The following is a 20192-nucleotide window of genomic DNA, read 5'->3' as shown; positions in this document are numbered from 1 at the left end:
AAGAATTTTACCTTTTTGTCTGACTTGAAGCTTCCAAATGACCGAGCAAAGAATATGTTCAATTAGTTATGAGTACCTTTCTTGGCTATTTAATGACAGAGTTTCTGCTAGGAATTTGTCTGTTGGAAATTGCCACTAATTGCTCTTTTCCTGTTAGTACAACTTTCTCTTACCAGTCATGAAATTTATGGTTGATACTAATTGGTGATAAGTTTTCGCAAGGAAATCTGTCTGTTGGCCATTGCCACTAATTGCTTGTTTCCTGTCAATGCAGTTTTCTTTTGTCAATTAACAATAGATGGTTTCTCAAGCATATATCTTGCAAGGCTTGTATTTTAATTTTGTAGGTTGGTCATTGGGTTAAGCCAGATACAGTGTAGGAGGCTTTAGAAATTGGATGGTTATGCAAATTCCACCAAATATGGATTTGTAACATCAGTGGAAATTCTGTTTCTGCCTGTCTAATGCATTCGTTCTTGGTCATCTTGGTACTAATGCAGGAAAAGGGACGAGGATTGGAGTATGGGTGACATTGTTCACACACTTACCAACAAAAGATGGTCGGAAAAATGTGTTGCTTATGCTGAAAGTCATGATCAAGCTTTAGTCGGTGACAAAACTACTGCATTCTGGTTAATGGACAAGGTTGTTATTGTTATTGTTGTTCCTTTATGGAGATATTCTATTCATTCATTTTAACATTTTTTTAGCTAACGGAGAAAATTTATGGGTAGAAGAAGGTGAATTAAGCATATAGTAACTCCAGTAAACAAGAATATTAACTGTCTGAGAGAAAGGACAAGATTGGTAGCCTGGCTATACAACAAAGTAGTGTGCAAGAATGTACAAGAAGAAATACAAAAGTGTCAATCTCAAGTGGATCTTTAATAGCCCCACACATTATATGGTTAAGCTCGTGTAGCGATTTAAAGTGCAAACCCAATCAAGCAAAGAATTATGTATATCCTGGTGGGGGGGTAGGTAGAATGAACCCTAAGTTCAGAATTACACACTCCCGTAACAAGATCACGAGTAAAACCCAAAACAGAATTTTGGTCAACAGTAAGTTCAAAGTCAACCTTACCGATGAAGTTCAGATTCTGACCAATGTTCATAAACTGTTAGAATAATCAAACCCCAAAATACTGTGATGTTCTAACGGGCAGATTGGAGCATAGTTGTCATGGCGTCGATATGGCGCCGCCATGGCGTCGATATCACTGGAGAAGTGGCATATCGACCACCGATATGGATGATGTAAGAATATCGATCGATATGGCCTCCATGTCGTTGCCATGGCGCCGCCATGGACGCCATACCACGACATATGGCCATATCGGGCGACATGGTTGTTTCAAATTATAAAATTTCATTTTTTAACAATAATTTTTTTTAACCATTTTTTATTTTAATGCTTTTTCCTTAACGTAAAAAAAATAAAAAAAAAATCAAATAGAAAACACTAATACACAATCACATATTCACATCAGCAATTTTTTATTTTATTTTATTTAGATGGGTTGTTTATTAGCTTTATTCACTCAATATAAATTACGTTCTTGTAATTGTTCTTTTGTTTTTTTACTTTTGTAGTCACTTTTATATGAATCATATCTCAACTCTCATGATTTTTCAACTTTATTATCAGAAAGACTATTGCTATCAATTATTTGATAATCCATGATTTCATATACACTAATGGATATTACACTTTCATGAATTAAACCATAGTAGATTAGTAGTACACTTTCATGTTAATTTTTGATGTTATAGGGTATATATTATAGCATACTAAATGACATTAAAAATAGAGAAAATAAAAAATAAAACATGGTCGATATGATTGCCATGGCGGGCGACATGTCGATATATCGACATGACACCCCTCCACTGACTTGGATCTCCGTGACGACGTGACAACTATGGATTGGAGTCAACAATTAGATAAACAAATCTGAAACTTAAAAAACCAAAATTAGGAGGACTTTTTAATGTAAGACTAGATCAGGGTTAACCTAGCCCAAAATAAACCCACAATAACTCACAGCAGTCAATAAAAAATAACCCAACAGCAGGGTACAAGCAAGGGCCGAAACTAAGATGTAAGGCCTAGGTTGTAATCCAAAAATCCAGCCATAGGGCTTGATAGCAAGGTCGAGTGCAGGTCCTACGGTATTCAGCAAACCCTCTAAACTGGGACTGAATAGGATGACCAGATCACAAGTTATTAACAGGCCACAAAATTAGAAAGTTGAAATCAGTGGATAAAAACCAAACCAGCCAATGAAAAGGGACCAAACTCAGGTCGAGTGGTGCTTGTATAGGGGAGAAGCACTGCTGAAAGTTTCAATCAATTCTGATGAGAGGTTGAGAGATATAGAAGTTGCACCAAAATAGAAGGTTAAGGCCTACAGGCCAAACCAGCCAGCAGAATGGCTGGAATTAGGATCGAGTATGAGGTCCAGGGCCAGTGAGAAACTCCAAATCTTTGCTTATGCCGACCAGTAGATGTGAAGATATTGAACCCAGAAGTTGCAGCAATCAAGTTGAATTGCAGGGAGCAGCAGCAACAGCCAAGAACTTACTTGGAGAACAGCTTCTAGACTTCAGTAGTGATCAGTTGCAGCAGTTGTAGACTTGTAGTCACAAAAGACAGCAGAATATGGTTCGGTTGGATGTAGAAGATAGTGAGAAGAAAGGGAGAGGAAAATAGAAGGTAAGGGATAAGGAGATTCGATTCTCACCACCCAGGCTCTCTCAGCCCTTCATGGATTTCGGCTCTCACCAGCCAGGCCCTCTGCCCTTCATCCTCACAATGGGATAAGAAACTTGCTCAAAGCAATACTCAATCATTCACTAAATCATTGGTGGGGGGGGGGGGGGGGCTCTAAGGGCATTACATATTTATGGGCAGTTATGCTTGCCTTACAAGTAAGAGAAAGTTAGAAACTTGCAAGAAAAGGAAACAAACTAAAAATAGAAACTTCTAAATAAAAGCTAATCCTACTTTCTAAATCTGAAATTAGAAACTAAACTGAGCTAAGGTTGCTTAATAGACAACCACAAAATATCTAAGAGAATAATTCTGAAAATAGAAACTAAACTAAACTCCTTGTAGAAACCGCTTCCTCTAAAAGGCCGACCTTGTAGGAAAGGGAGGAAATAATATGTATATTATATAGGAGCTTTTAACACGGCGGACTATCCAAAGGGGGACACGGGTGGATAAATAATTTTTTAACACCTGTCCACTCCCAGGGGGACTCGATACCGTGACCCCTGCCTACTCTGATACCATATAGAAACCGCTTCCTCTAAAAGGCCGACCTTGTAGGAAAGGGAAGAAACAATATGTATATCATATAGGAGCTTTTAACACGGCGGACTATCCAAAGGGGGACACGGGTGGATAAATAATTTTTTAACACTCCTAAATCCCCATGCATAGACAAAATTGACCTTTCTAAAAAGTCTCCACACGATCTGATCTTGGGCCCCACAGGATCTTCTAGTAGCATTCATACCAAGGCAATATAGGGGCTGTGATACTGTTCACGTGAACAGTAACATGAACGGTGTTTTGGCCTCTTTTTCTTCGTGTTTTGTCCTACATAAATTTTATTGCAGGAAACCAAAGGCTCTGATTACCCTCAAATTCTGGACGAACGAAGGTCCACTAGAGAGGAATGAATCCCCAAACGATTAGAGAAATCTGATGGTTAGTTTAGGCTAATGCAAAATTGTTGAGAAGTGTACCACGGCAGGGGAGTGTCCCTATTGTGGTTGAGTCCATTATGGTTTCCTTTATTGTTTTATGTCTTTAATTGTTAGGAGTTACGAGTCGGTTTCCTAGTCTAAGTTAGTTACCTATTTTAGATTAGGTTTAGTTTCCTTTTCCTTTTATGATTGTAATGGTTTTATTATAAATAAGATACTTGAGGGAGGAAGCAACACAAGACATACGGCTCCTCCCCTTGCAGTTACTCTTCTCCTCTTCTTTCTTCTCTCTTTTCTCCTCTATAAGGTTATTGGTTACAGGTCCTAGGTTTTCTACATGGTATCGTAGCTGTTGTAACCAATACCGATTATCACTTGTAATTTCCGTTTTGAGAGTCGGTTTTAAATTCTGGCTTAAGAAGGAAACCCTAGTTCATAAAGGAAGAAGAGGAACTAGGGTTTCACATACTTGGTTTCGATGAAAGTTGAAATAGTGTCTAAGATCATACCAAGTTGGGTGTGCATGGATTGCGGAATCTTCCCGCTATTGTTGTCGTTTTCTTACGCTGCTATGATCGATTTTCCGTTGAGTAATCGATTTACCGGAAGATTTGTTAAGGAATATCGATTTGTCGCTGAAATTCCGTGCTTTATCTCTGCTGGTATTACTGTAACTAAAGAAGAAGCATGCTGAATCTTTAATCCTTGTCGCATTGGTTCTTAGATCTCGGGTTGAAGGGTGCCTCGCCATAGACAGCTCAAGTCTTTGAAGATTTCCTTCAAACTTTCCTTTAGTTGTGAGAATCGAAGCCGCAACTAAACCGCGCAACTTCTACCGCCCGCTGCAGCTCCACCCTTCAATCTCGTAATCTAGTGGTCGATTGAGCTCGGTTGGGTGCAATCCAAAGGTATTTCCATCACCTACTTACCGTTAAAACCCTAGGATAAACGCAGAAAGCATCCCCAAAGGAGTTCTTTCCTTCCGTAAACCTCGTTGGGTTTTCCGTCTGGTTTGTGCTAGAGGTAGGAGACGACCTCTTCAACTTCCCCTTTCCAAGAATTTTCTTTTTATACTTTTATTACCCCACTTTCAATTTTACCCTTCCATAATGTCAATAACCCCTTCTATCCTTAATTTGTTTTCTTCCAAGTTAGTCCTAAATCTATAAATTAATTCCCATTATGTCCCACTACTTCTTCAATTACCCATAGCCCCCTTGCAAATTCTGGTTTATTACCGATTGCCACTCCTCCCTTAAATTTGGCCTTGCTTATGCATATATATGGATTTCACTTAAATTACGCTTCTACCATTACCTCTTGTTTTCCTATTGTATACTTGGATGGGTCCATCCGAACGAAATTGGGTATTTTGACCTGGGTTCCACATCAATTGGAGATTGCATGATGTTATTACAGAATTGCCATTGGGTATACATATATGCCATATTATTGCTTTTGTGGGCCCGGATCACATCAATTTGTTTTTTGGCAAATTGGTACTTAAATGATATTGAGGTTGGAGTTTGTTTGAGGGGAGATTGGAAATTATTGAGATATCGGTCATATACCAAACCGCCATCGCCCTTTTAATTCGACATTTCTTTAAAATTCTTGAAGTACGATTGCCCGGTGGGCGCCGAACACATGTGGGATTTGTACTTCTTTAAGGTTGGACCTTGCATGGTGGTTGTTGGCTCCAGATGAGGGAGGTTAGAAACTGATATATATTGGGATTATATCAACGGCTATTATTTGCGGTGCTCTTGTTTATGAAATTTTTAATGATGCTTGTGCTTTGAGATGTTGATTATTGCCCGTTATTTGTTCACGGTATCTTGCTACACGTGAGGGGAGATTAGAATTGGATATTATTATTTGCATATCTCGCTTGCACAAGTCATCAATTGGAGAGTCTAGAGAGTCTTACCTTTCTCAATTGGAGAGTCTTATCTTTTCAAGAATATTTCGGTGAAGATTTCTCAAGATTTATTTCAGTGAAGATTTTTACTTTACTTTTGAAGGGAAACTCCGAAGTTGCTGCCCTCCATCTTTTAAGCATGCTATGGTGTTTTTTGAAGATTGACAGGAAAATTCCACTTTGTGCGATTGAATTGATTCTTACTTTGAAGATCGAGTTCTTTACTTATATTGAAGATCGCGTCTTCTCTTATTAGCAATCAAGTTCCGCAATTATTGGAGAACATCTGTCATTGTTACCTATCTGCTGTTTTGGGATCGCGAGTTGATGTTATCTATCATCCAAAGGTTGGGCTGATATTTCTATTGATTTTATTAGAGTTTCCTCGTGTCTCACAAGTTTACAACTACTATTCAACACTGGTGTTGAGTTTGATTTTCTATACTTTTAGTCCAAGCTGGAGCCTTTCTTTTAATATTTGTATACTCCAGCTTGAGGGGAGTGTTGAGAAGTGTACCACGATAGGAGGAGTGTCCCTATTGTGGTTGAGTCCATTATGGTTTCCTTTATTGTTTTATGTCTTTAATTGTTAGGAGTTACGAGTCAGTTTCCTAGTCTAAGTTAGTTACCTATTTTAGATTAGGTTTAGTTTCCTTTTCCTTTTATGATTGTAATGGTTTTATTATAAATAAGATACTTGAGGGAGGAAGCAACACAAGACATACGGCTCCTCCCCTTGCAGTTACCCTTCTCCTCTTCTTTCTTCTCTCTTTTCTCCTCTATAAGGTTATTGGTTACAGGTCCTAGGTTTTCTACAAAAATAGGTTTCAGAAATAGCTAGTCAATCACCAGAAAATTATGAACTTCAATAACTCTTAATCCAGTGGTTAGATCAGTACCAAACTTGGACTGTTTGTTCCCTAAGGAGCAAGGTTAAAAGTATCATTATTGGGATTCTTGAATTATGACCCTCCCCAGACCCGCAGTGGCGGGAGCCCTCGTGCTCTGGGTACACTCTTATACCATGTAACCACCGTTAATGGCCAGAATTGTTAATGAAGTGAATAGTGAGTTTTGGAGAGCCTCTGTGGCTGTGCATGTGAGAACTTCTCCCCCCCCCCCCTCTTCTTCTTCTGTGCAATTTCTCTCTCTCATCATTCTTTATTTCTTTCTTTTCCCCTTCCTCTTCCTAACTCTTTGATCGACTACTGGGTTTCTGAAACTCCCTTATGTGCTCTGTTTTCTGGCGAGATTCAGCTCTTCATATTGGGGATCGGTCCCTCCTGTGTTCACCCATTTCAATCTCAGACTTGGGGGGTTCAATCGATACCCATATGCGACTCTTTATACTGAACCTCAGTTCAAGGGCTTGCTGGACTTGGAAGTAGAGTTCAGATTTGATCTCTGCTCTACCATCTGGTTTGGTTTCAGCAGCTCTTCCTCTTCTTTGTGGTTGATGTTTGGGTTACGGTGGATGTGCAATCAATAGATCCCTTCAAAACCGACTCCATCTTGAAACAGCAGGAACAGCTGATGCACATAGGAAGAGTTCTTTCCTTTGTGAGTTGTTTCTCTGCCTCCTGCTTCGGCTGAGCGTTGAAGACAACCCCTCCCTCGCCCCCCCCCCTTTCACAATATATCATCTTTAACTACTTTTCCCTTTATTAATTAAATCCCTTCAATTCCCTATTTCCTTATTACCCCCCACCTTTACCTTTTCTTTTTCTTTTAAGTTTTATTTCTTTCTTCTTCCAAGAATACGCCTCCCCCATCATACGTGCTTTTGCCACTTGCTGGTTTTGTTTTCTTTGTTAGGTGACTTCCATTAATTACAAATTTGCCATCCACTTTATTGTTTGAGCTGTGTAGTATTTGGGATGGGCCCATAGCGGACCCAATAGGGTATTTTGTGACCTGAGTTCCGCATCACGTGGTATCGTGGGGAAGAAGAAGAAGAGGAATAAGAGAAGGAAAAGAGGAAATGACCTTTTATTTCCCACCAATAGGCCTAGATCAGAATCTTTCCAATCATAGAGTTTCTCACTCGTCACTCTCTCACATTATGCATACTTTCTCAGCAGCAAAATGCTCAAGCCAAAATCTCATTAATCAAATTGGTGTACAAGCCTGGACCTTCTTTACAAAGTTATATTGAAAGACTCGAATACTAAAAAGGAAAGACCTAACCCATTTGTAAACTAATAAGGTAACATAACTAACTAGGAAACTAAAATAATAGAGGAAACTGACTCAAAACAGGACTGGACTTATAGAATCCTAATCCAGCCTAATTTATTCACTTAATAATAATTATAATTAAGAAATAAAGATACTCGATTAATCCCGAATGCTTAGCCTCTACCCATAGTACAGTTAGAAATCAAGAATGAGTTGATTCAAACAAGAGACAAGGGTGTAAGAGTTGAGAAAAGAAGAGAAGAGAAGAATCTATTTCATGGAAATTACACATCCCTCCTTAGGGAGGTAAAAAGTAAAAAAAGGAGAAATTACAATATAAGGCAACTAGACAACAATCTAGTTCCTAAAGTACCCTTATTACACAAACTCTAACACTCCCCCTCAAGCTGAAGAATAAATGTTAATAGAATCCTAGCTTGCATAAAAGAGAACGTAACTGATTAGGGATATTAGGGATGAGCCCCTTGGTTAAGATGTCAACCAGTTGATTGCTTGTCTTAACAAAAGGAGTACAAATGTAGCCAGAGTCAATATTCTCTTTGATAAAGTGTCTGTCCACCTCAATATGCTTTGTTTTGTCATGTTGCACAAGATTGTGGGCTATACTTATGGCAGCTTTGTTATCACAATAAAGTCTAATAGGTGCTTCAGTGTCAAACTCCAACTCTTGGACTAGCCTCTTCAACCATAGGAGTTCACAAACTCCATGAGCCATAGCCCTAAACTCAGCCTCTGCACTAAATCTGGTCACCACAGGTTGCTTCTTGCTCGTCCAAGTGACCAGATTACCACCTACAAATGTACAATAACCTGATATAGATTGTCTGTCTGAAATTGAACCAGTCCAATCCACATCAGTGTAGCCTTCAATTCTCAAATGGTTGTGTTTGGCATATAGGAGGCCTTTTCCTGGGAAGGACTTCAAGTACTTGAGGACCCGGTGAACAGCATCCAAGTGCCTACTTTTTGGGAGCATGCATAAACTGACTCACTACCCCAACTGCATAGGTGATATCTAGGCGAGTCAAAGAGAGAGAAATCAACTTTCCTACAACTCTCTAGTATTTCCCTGCATCAACTAGTGATGGTCCGTAATCTTCCCCTAATTTATGATTCTGATCAATAGGAGAGTTTGTTGGCTTGCAACCCAACATCCTTGTCTCTTTCAACAAATCAAGAACAAACTTCCTTTGACATATGTTGATTCGCCTTTTGGACCTTGATACTTCAATTCCAAAGAAATACTTCAAGGGACCCAAATCTTCAATCTCAAATTGTTGAGCCAAGTAGGTCTTCAGCCTAACTATCTCAGCTCTGTCATTTCCAGTCACTACAATGTCATCAACATAGTTAATAAGGGCTGTAGTAGTACCATTACCTCACCAGGTAAATAAGGTGTGATCGGCTTAACTCTGGGAATACCCTTTCTTCAGAATAGCTTGCCTGAACCTCTCAAACCAAGCTTTTGGAGACTGTTTTAGACCATATAAAGCCTTCTTGAGGAGACACACCTTCTCTTCAGCTGAAGGGAACTTGAAGCCAGGAGGGGGCTGCATGTACACTTCCTCCTGTAAGTCGCCATGGAGGAAAGCATTTTTCACATCCAACTGATACAGTGACCAATATCTATTTGTTACCAATGATAAGAGGACCTTTATAGAATTATACTTAGCCACAGGAGCAAATGTCTCTTGATAGTCAATCTCGTACACATGACTATACCCTTTGGCTACCAACCCTGCCTTGTACCTCTCAATCGCACCATTTGACCGATACTTGATTGTGTAGACCCACCTGCATCCAACTGGAACTCTCCCCTGGGAAGATCTATCAGTTTCCAAGTATCATTGTTTTCAAGAGCCATCATCTCCTCGGGCATAGCTTGCTCTTCCACTTTGGGTCAGACATAGCTTCAGTGACATTCTTGGGAATGGAAACAGAGGAGAAGGCAACAATAAAAGCAAGAGCTATAGGAGAGAGAGCATCATAGGAAACAAACTTGCCAATAGGATTTGTGCAAACTCTCTTCCCTTTTCCAACAGCAATAAGGTCTACATCAGAAGGAAGAGAAGGGATGTCACCTGACTGAGGAGGATGGAGCTCAGGATGTGGATCCAAAGAAGACTCTTGGCAGGTATTCTTTCCCTTTCCCTTTCCCTTCAAGTGTTTACCTCTTTTGTACACAACTAACTTTTTTTCATTGCTAGCATTAACACCTAAATGAGTATATCAATGTCCAAGCCAACACTTGATTAATCATCAATATCAACAACCCCTTCTTTGTGTTTCCCAATATCAAACAGAAATGGAGAAGTAGGCAAAGGTGGGAGGAAAGGGATATCAACAGCCTCTTCATTCCCACTATGCTCCCCTTGAAGAGGATGTTAATGAGAAGGAGTAAAGAAAGGTATAGATTCAAAGAAAGTGACATCTTTGGAGAGAAGTCATCTTTGGGAAGAGGGATGGTAGCACTCATACCCCTTGGTAGAGGAGGAATATCCAAGGAAAATGCATTTGAGTGCCTTGGAGTCAAGCTTTGTCCTAGCAGATTTATTAACATGGACATAGCAAACAAACCCAAATACCTTGGGAGGAAGAGAGAAAGTAAAAGTTTGGGGAGACAATGTTTCCAAAGGGGATTTGGAGCCAAGAAGTTTAGTGGGCATGCGGTTGATTAAAAAGGTAGCAGTGAGAAGAGCTTCGGACCAAAAGGTTTTAGAAACATGCATGATAAATAAAATTCCAAGTGGTACAGATTTTTACCCGGATGCCCAAATTCATTTCCTCTCAACCACCCCATTTTGTTGGGGGGTGTCAACACAAGCAACTTGATGGATAATGCCATTATTAGTGAAAAAGTTTTGGAGGCCACCATAAACGTACTCCCCTCCTTTATCGAAACGAACAATTTTGATTCTAGTTTCAAACTGAGTAAGATCCCCATGGACGAGGCGTTAATGTTGGTTGGCATACCCCTGGCTTCAAAATGTAACTGTTGTGGGAGTCCACAGTGGGAGACGACTGACCAATGTCTGCTGTATGGTGGTACGGCTTCTAAGATGTGGGGATATTTCAATCGTATTTTTGACATCTCTTCTTTTCCCTCATAGGATGTCAGAAGTCTAATCTCTCTTTGGCAGAATTTGGCAAGCTGTAGCAGCCTTAGTGCTTATATCACAAGAATCCTACCTTCTTTGATTGTTTGGGAGCTTTGGAAGGAGAGAAACAATAGAAGGCATGGGGAAAGTAGGCGTACGTCTAGTTTAATTGTTGAGAGCATTAAAGCCTAGGTGAAAGAAATCCAGTTACCCTCCAAGGTTGGCCGATTAGGGTCCTTCAGGGACGGACTAACTGCAGTGTTTTGGCCTCATGCCTCCAACGCCCAAGCTGAAACGCCCTTTGCCAGTTTATTGGTGCCCATCTTTTGCCTCAGTAAAGCTTAATGTGGATGGTGCTTGTAGGGATACTCCGGGCTATGGAGGAGGTGGAGGGGTCATTAGGGACCCGAATGGTGTGGTATTGGCAGCCTTCTCTAATTTTTATGGTGTTTGCACCAATTCAATTGCCGAGCTTCGAGCCTTGAGGGATGGTTTGCTCCTGCGCCAGGATCTAGGTCTCCTTGATTTGGTGGTTAACTTGGATTCCGCATCCACTGTCAAAATGGTTAGTCAAAAGAGGTGTACTTATGGAAAGGTTGGTACTGGTTCCGGGAGATTTTGGCCTTGGTTTCTTTTACCCAGGCTTACGTCTCCTTTGCTTTTCGTGAAAGTAACAGGGCGGCTGATTGGTTAGCCAATCTTGCTTGTGACTCTAGGTCTTCTACCACTTTCCAGCAAGGCTGCTTGCCTACGGACGGTTTTCAGGTTATTCTACGGGAGGACAAGGCTGGTCTGCCTGTTCTCAGGAAATAGCTTTTGTATTTTTTCCATCTGTTCGGGTGTGGTAATAATTTTTTTTTTTTGAGAGGCCATGAGTGGTTTAGCTCCTTGGGTTGGGGTAAGATGGTATGTCCCCCCATGTATGCTCCTATTCTTTTGTGGATTTTAATAAAATTCTAGCGGTTGGCCCGGGTCCCAGGTAATATTCGGGTTAAAAAAAAAAAGAGTAAGAACCATTTAATAAAATTTTTGAAAGGCATCATAGACATCACTTTTTTGCTTCATCAAAAAGTCCAAGTGGACCGAGAATAATCATCAATAAATGAGATGAAATAACGGTAACTAGATAAAGATGTAGTGGGAGAAGATCCCCAAACATCAGTATGCACAATATGGAAGGGAACGATGGATCTATGACCATTGTAAGGATAAGAAGAATGACAATATTTAGCAAATAGGCAAGGTTCACATTGAAATACATGGGAAGAAGGAATTGAAGAGGTGGCAATTTTTGTCTCATAACACTGAAAGAAGGGTGGCGCAAACGTTGATGCCATAACATCACAGAGTCAAGGTACTAGAGTCACTATGCCCACATGCATAGGACTGAGCAGTAGGTAGAGGGGATGTTCTTGGATCAAGAAGGTAGAGTCCCTTTTCCTCACGTCCACTGCCAATAATCCTCTTTGTCACCAAATCCTGAAAAACACAATGTGATGGAAAAAAAAGTGACACAATAATTCAAGGATTTGGTTTGGTGGCTCACAGATAAGAGATTAGTGTTAAACTTAGGAACATGAAGAACAGAGTCAAGGGAGAGGTGAAGAGACACGGACACTACCCTTACCAGAAACAAAAGAAAGGGAACCATCAGCAACCCAAACATTTTCCTTACCAGAACAGATAGAGTAGGAGTCATAACATTGAGATATGCCAGTCATATGGTCAGTAGATCCAAAGTCAATGACCCACGTGGAGATTGTGGAAGGAGCAAATGTAGAGGCTTATAAAGTGGAACTTAAAGAATCTAGCACTGCAAATGTAGAAGTAGAGCAATCAAGATAAGACAAAACCTTACGAAACGCGACAATATCATCCTGAGTGAGAGGTCTGATGTTGGTCTGTAGTACAGATGGAAATCCCATAGGGGCAACTCAGTCATCAAAGTGTGGGCTCTGGCTCCCCCTCTCCTGCTAGCTTGCATGCCAGGGAGACTGCCATAAAGTATTCAACATCGCTCTCGAGTATGTCCAGATTTCCCACAGTGGTCACAGCTGAATCGATCCCTGACATTTCCTTGGGGTGGAACCAGGCCTCTTCCTCCAATAGCTGACATAATGTAGGAATACACGAAAACGTGGGAATGATACCCAAATCCAATGAAGAGTACACACTCTACCCAAACAGAGACAGTTCATCTCAGGTAAGATGTCTCCAAATAACTGTTGTCGATTCACTGACCTAGACAGGCTGAAGAAACACACTCACAAGATGGAGGGTAATACCCAAAGTCAAATGGGGAGAATATTCTCAACCCAAAGAAGGTTTTCAAACACTGGTGAACATAGTCCAGCAACCAATGAAGGCAAACATCTCAAAGAAATTCAACACCACAACATTCTTGAAAGTATAGCCTCATCACACAACCACTAGAGGAGTTCAAACAACATTCCTCACTAACACCAAGCAGTCCCACTTCGAAAAAACAATATCCAAATCAGATGGGGACATAGTTGTCATGGCGTCGCCATGGCGACGCCATGGCGTCTGGGCGCTGGAGAGGGCTGCATGGCGACCTACGCCATGGCGACCCTCTTATTTCTTCTTCCGACTCTCTTTCCCTCTTCGATTTCTTCTTCCTGTCTTCGATTTCTTCTTCCCTCTTCGATTTCTTCTTTCCCTCTTCAATTTCTTTCGATTTCTTCTTCGATTTTCTTCTTCGTCTTCTTTCCCTCTTGATTTCTTCTTCCGTCTTCTTTCCCTCTTCGATTTCTTTCGATTTCTTCTTTCCCTCTTCGATTTCTTCTTCGATTTCTGAATTTTCTTCTTAAAACTTGAGAAACAATAGAGAAAAATAAAACATGGCTTGAGTATACATCTATTAACACATTAAAAATAGAGAAAATAAAAATAAAACATGGTCGACATGCTCGCATGGCAACGCCATGGCGGCGACATGTCGATATCGACGTGACACCCTCCACCGACTTGGATCGCCGTGACGCCGTGACAACTATGGATGGGGAGATCACACTCAACCCAAATACCAGTCCAACTTCAAAAAAAAATTCCAGCAAGTAAAAAAGCTCGAGATGTGAGGAACTTCACTCAAATATACCCTCCGAAGGGTAACAACATCTCATAACAACTCAAACAATGAGATGAGGCATTCCACAACCATTTCAAATACACAACAATCAACTGGGGAGTACACTCTACCCCAAAAAAAAATTCAGCAAGCAAACAAACGACAGTTCCTGAAGAGAAATCAGGTCAAATGCATTTCTCACAACATAATCTTATTCCATAGCAACCAATAAGTCTCACATAATATAACTCATTAACCAATAACAACCATTCAACACACCACAGGTATTTTATGCAAAACAAAGAAGAGGTGAACCTGGCGGTAACTGGGAAACTTGGGGAGAATGAGTTGTGCTCACAAACCATAACATTCCAACAACCGAAGCCTTATGGTCCTGAAACCTATCTGCTGGGTGATTCTAGCAAGCTCATCCCACAGTCCAAATGGTGGCTTAAACAAGGAAATACTCAAATAAGAAGAGGAGGCTGGCGGTAATGCATTTCTGGGCTTCTTGCTCTTCAGTCGGCCTTCACAGCCCTAAATCTTCCTCCATTAGGTCTTGAAGTTGATGAAAGAACTCTAGTAAGTCTTCTAGGATTATTATCTTACATGGTACAGCCTCTATTGGAACCCTCTACTTTTCTAGGTTCCCAAAGAGAGGTAAAAAGAAACAGTGCAACTTGGTCGACTCTCAAACCTGCTCTGATACCAAGTTAGAAATCAAGAATGAATTGATTCAAACAAGAGACAAAGGAGTAGGAGCTGAGAAGAGAAGAGAAGAGAAGAGATGAGAGACCATAGGAAGAGAGAAATCGATTCCTCTCCCTCATTAAACACTTCATGGAAATTACACATCCCTCCCTAGGTAGGTAAAAGGTAAAAAAAAAAAAAGGAAAAATTACAATATAAGGTAACTAGACAACAATCTAGTTCCTATTAGTACCCTTATTTCACAAACTCTAACAATTATAGGCCCATTAAAGTGGCCCCTTATAAAGAAAACACATTGGATCAAAGGCACAACACATACATAACCCAACCCAAAGCTTATTTTCAATAAAATAAGCCCATTTAGGTGATTTATCTGCATCATATCCCTTTTCTTTTTTCACTAGAAACCTTGTACTTGAGAATTTAAAATGTCTCCAGCCCCTTACCACGAACCACACCCTACGTGAACTGAACTGATAAATTTCAAATTTGGAAAAGAGTTTAAATAAGCTGAATGGAGAAAAAGATCCATGTAGCGAACCCCATGTAGTTGGGATAAGGCTGAGTTGAGTAAGAAAAGAGTTTGAAATACTGCTTGCTGCAATTTTTTTTAACTCAGAATTTTATTAATAAAGAAAAGAGGGGAAAAAAAATTCCCTTCTATAGTTTACAAGGCCCTGTAAAAAATCTATGCTTCAACCCTTTATGTACTTGTAAAAGGTATAGTTGTAGCCAGTGAAAGTGTTTGGGGAGCTTAATTTCAGGAGCTTCTTGGGCTGCTTTTCCATCAGGAACTTACTTTTCTGACTGCTACATCTTTATTGTACACACATTGTTAAGGTTTTGACTCAACATTACAGGGAGCTGGAGTCCAGTAAAGCTTGTTCTAGATGAAGTGAACACTCATTATTAATGAACCTGTAACATATGTAAAAGGTCTTAGACTAATACTCAGAGGCAGAGTGTAGATGTCAGGGATATTTATTTTTTTATCCGGTCCATATTTTAGTAAAACACCTATCTCAGTTACACTTCCCTGGAAACCTTTCCAACAGTGCAGACCAGGATTGCACTCGAGATTCTCCATATTAGAAAAAGTTTCTCAAATGTCCACAAAGCCAAAAATGATGGCAAACATGAGTGACACACTATAAACATCGCAATGCAAAAGAATCTTAACTTGAAAACCATTGGGCTTCAAAGGAAAGACTAAATAGGCTCAGTGACTTTATGATCCAATTTATCACACAACTTGCCATTGAGGTTGAGCTCTTCTAATGGAGGAACCCTAAAGTGACTAAGCTTGGAGATGACTTCCAAATACATAAATATATAAAGCATGATTTCCGTGCAAATATGAAACTACTAAAGAGGATGGTCAACTTACATAGCAGGAAAAAAAGGATGGGTCAACATATTTGTCCCTCTATATAGAAGAGACACATGTTAGTTAGCGAATTGTCTACCCTACCACCCAGGTGATGGATGCTAGAAAATATATGCAAAGTAGCTTTCTGACAAAAAGAAATGCTTATTTACTTGGGCTGATATAGGTAGATGACATTATTGAAATCCTAAGAATGCTGATGTTCATCTAGAATCATAACCTATTATTTTCCTGCAATTAACAATTGGTGAAAATTTTGACAAAGCTTTTTGGAGATTCATCTTTTATCATCGAAAGATTTTAAGAATCTGCTACATTTTATTGATAAATTGACTTGTTACCAGTTTGGGACGTAGTAGTGAGAAAATTTTGCTTATTTTACATTACAATGCTGTTAGTGGACAAATGCAGATAACATGTGTATTTGTATAAGCCTTGTATGATTATATCTCTTCTCTTTTATATCATTCATTCTCAATTTCTTTCCTTCTTCAGGACATGTATGATTTCATGGCTTTGGATGGACCGTCAACTCCTGTGATAGATCGCGGAATAGCACTGCACAAAATGATCAGGCTAATCACTATGGGTTTAGGTGGAGAAGGATATTTGAATTTCATGGGAAATGAATTTGGGCATCCAGGTAAAAATATGTAGATTGGTTAAATACATGTTTTTATTTCTTAGCTTGCAAAGCTTTAGAATCATTGGATCAAAATTCTTCTTTGTTTGAATTATTTGAGTAATCTTTTCTTATCAATTTTTTTTTCACAGAATGGATAGATTTTCCAAGGGGCGAACAACATCTGCCTGATGGGAAAGTAATCCCTGGAAATAATGACAGCTATGATAAATGTCGTCGTAGATTTGACCTTGTAAGTCTCAAAGTCATGGCTTAGTCATGGCTTGTATTATGAAGCCTAATGTGTATTCTCAAGTATATGTTGAAATAGTAAGGAGTGAATTTTGTTTATGTGCTTTTGTTTATATAGTAGCCCTTGGAACTCAGATACGTCAGGATCTAAGGATTTTTTTTTTTTTTAGTGTCATCAGTTGCCCAAAGAGATTATATGTTTCAAGGTGCCCATACCTAGATGATGAGGGAAACGTACCTATAATATGGAACATGTGATTGGGATATGGGAAATATACATGTAATGTGGCACTCACCTTAAGTCCCTTGGCCTCCCTCTCCTTGGCTTATCCTGGTTCAATGACAACTTTGCTTTTGGTAAACATCGTAGGGAGTAGGTTGAAATAATGTTTATTCTCAACAAAGTTGAAAAGTTGTTCAAAGTGTGAGTTTTTTTATTCTATCTTATTTATTGTTATCACTATTGGTTGTATACACTGCAGGGGGATGCAGGCTATCTAAGATATCGTGGAATGCAAGAGTTTGATCAAGCAATGCAACATCTGGAGGAGAAATATGGTGTATGTACTATGTATTATTTTCTCGTTCTGTTGAAGTATAGTGAAAATATAATGGTCCAAAGTTGCTGAGGTATCAAATAAAAAATATCAGCTGTTTATCTTGTAAAAAAAAAAGTTTTTTTTGGAGATGTGGTTTGGAAAAGCTGGTTATCTATTAGTTTTTAGAAGTGAGGACAGATTTTGAATCCATGTCTTGAGGTATGAACACTTGCTTATGGCGAGTGGTTTATTACCAAACTATGTCAATCAAATAGACACCCATGTGGATGACATTCCCAGTTATGGTCACTTATTTTCTTGGTAAAATGAGTTTCAGGTTGTTATATGGCAAAGAGAGGATGGATCATTGCCAAGTGACCTCTATTTCAACTGGATGATGTATACAATATACCTGGATCGGTCACATATAATCGTCTTCCGCTACATCCTGGATTGGCCACATATAATCATCTTCCACCTTGTAGTGGACATTTTCCCTTGCTGCAGCAGCCATCAAAATGTTAAATTTTCAGCTGAAAATGCCTAGAAAAGAGAGATTTATTTGACCACATAGAAAAGTGCTATTGGACTGAAAATTAGCACTAGAAAAGGTTGGCATGATCAAAACTGGAGCCCCTTTGCTGTCACATGGGAGGTTCCTTGGTCATCAAGATACCTTACTAATTCAGACACCTGGCAAACCTCCTCATTAGGCTACAGATATCAGAGGTGATAAAAATTAAATTTACACGCTAATAAAAATGTGTAGTTTGGAAATATATGTTTCAAAATTTTCTGCAATTACCAAATGTAAACCTTTAATACTGCCTTTGGAAATTGTGCTCCAGTATCTTCTAAATTTTTAAAATTTTGATGCACTCTTTAAGTGTGAACCTTTGTTTCAGTTTATGACTTCAGGGCACCAGTATATATCACGAAAAGATGAAGGAGATAGGACTATTGTCTTTGAGCGAGGGAATTTAGTTTTTGTCTTCAATTTTCATTGGAATAATAGTTATTCAGATTTTCGGATTGGTTGCCTAAAGCCAGGAAAGTATAAGGTATTGCTTCCCCATGTACTTTCTTTGTGTTCTATAAGATTCCAACAGATGCCTGTTCTTCTGCAATGATTTCTTTTTATCTTTTTGTTATTATCAGACAATTATATATTAATACTCAATTTTTGTTTGTTCACTACTATTTGTCTCAAGTGATTTTGATCTTTGAAATAATATGAAAGGAAGAATTAAATGATTGTATGGTAGCAAAGTAGTAAAAAGGGCAGAGTCAGATTTTTGTTTGGGGGCAGAGAGAGGGAGAGAGTTAATGCATTGAATAAGGCTAAAAGTGTAGCTCATTGCATTTTCCACCCTTGTTATGCTTCCAGGTTTTTGCAACTTATTCAATTTCCTTCATAAGCTTCTACAAGAATTTAGATCAAGAATTAAATTCAACATACTGAAGCAGTGAAAGAAATCCATAGAATACAATAAAGAAACCAAATCTTAGACACAGTAGGCAGTCCTAATTTTTCAAGAGAAGATGGGGGGAAAAAAGAATTGGAATAAAATGCACAATGTGCAATGAAAATACTTTTATCTGGTATCAAAGAAAGAAATCCATAGAAAACAATGCAGACACCAAATCTTAGACACAGTAGGCAGTCCTAATTTTTCAAGAGAAGATGGGGGGGGGGGGGGAGAATTGGAATAAAATGCAGAATGTGCAATGAAAATACTTCTATCTGGTATCATAAAAAAAATTGTTGAATGGAGCAGTGAGCAAGAGATAGGGAAGGAGAAAGAGGGAGCTTTAATTCTCCTACACACCAAATTGCTTACCATGATGCATCAACATTACTATTTTCATCATAATCGTCATCATTATACGTTAATTTGAGGTTTCTTATTTTTCAAAGATAAAAAAATTTCTCCACAAAGTAAACATTATTTCCTCTGATTAAACTCTAGTTCATAATCACAGCCCTCACTCTTATTTTTCCCCTTCCAGCTGGTCCTGGATTCAGATGACAAGCTATTTGGTGGCTTTGATAGAATCGATCACAGAGCAGAATATTTTACCACTGTAAGGATACAAATACTGGACCCTCTTTAATAATATCTGGAAAAGAAGAATACCCTTATATTCTGCTATTGGTACTGATGCAGGAAATGTGGTACGATGGTCGGCCCCATTCATTTTTGGTGTATGCCCCATGTAGAACAGCAGTTGTCTATGCTTTGGTAGAGGATTAAGTTAAAGGTGGTGGAGATTTGATGCAAGGGTTACTTGTTATGTAATGTGAGACACCCACTTGGTGTAACATTTCAGAAACTTGTGACCGTAAAATAGGCATGCAAATTGGAGCATTGCTGTCTCTTGGCCTTACAGATTTTGTTCCGTGGTTCGTTGATTGAGCAACTTGGAGAGGCAATAAAGGAGTAACCATGATAAACAGAGTACAACCCAGAAACTTGGTGCTTAACCAAGAAATAGTAGGGATTCTTGAATTTTGTAAATCTGTCATCTTTATTGCAGCATAAATTTAAGCCTTTCAGGAAGATGCTCTGTGTCTCCAGTGAATCTATAGCATGGTGCAAAATAAATGGATGTATGGACTCATTATAGAAGAGTGATAACATGTGGAACAAGATTTTA

The 20192-nt window shown here is 39.1% G+C and overlaps 1 protein-coding gene and 1 long non-coding RNA gene across 4 annotated transcripts in view; one reads left to right on the top strand and one right to left on the bottom strand.

Moving 5' to 3' along the window:
* Positions 1–20192, top strand: part of LOC122642412 (1,4-alpha-glucan-branching enzyme 2-2, chloroplastic/amyloplastic-like) — a 71500-nt gene extending 51308 nt beyond the window's left edge. For all 3 annotated transcript variants that reach the window (XM_043835880.1, XM_043835871.1, XM_043835889.1), the window contains 7 exons: positions 501–645; positions 16617–16764; positions 16896–16996; positions 17478–17555; positions 18440–18595; positions 19545–19619; positions 19703–20192. In XM_043835880.1, the coding sequence (XP_043691815.1) occupies positions 501–645; positions 16617–16764; positions 16896–16996; positions 17478–17555; positions 18440–18595; positions 19545–19619; positions 19703–19789 (790 nt within the window). In that variant the 3' untranslated portion in view covers positions 19790–20192. The remainder of the gene's footprint in view (positions 1–500; positions 646–16616; positions 16765–16895; positions 16997–17477; positions 17556–18439; positions 18596–19544; positions 19620–19702) is intronic.
* On the bottom strand, positions 457–9874 carry LOC122642489. The gene is made up of 3 exons (XR_006330053.1): positions 9860–9874; positions 5923–5924; positions 457–682 (listed from the first exon to the last, which is right to left on the bottom strand). It is a non-coding gene; the product is annotated as an uncharacterized LOC122642489 (long non-coding RNA).

Source organism: Telopea speciosissima, chromosome 1 (assembly GCF_018873765.1).
Source record: "Telopea speciosissima isolate NSW1024214 ecotype Mountain lineage chromosome 1, Tspe_v1, whole genome shotgun sequence".
NCBI lineage: Eukaryota > Viridiplantae > Streptophyta > Magnoliopsida > Proteales > Proteaceae > Telopea > Telopea speciosissima.
Note: the sequence above shows the minus strand (reverse complement) of the source record. Positions and strands in the feature narration are given on the sequence as shown.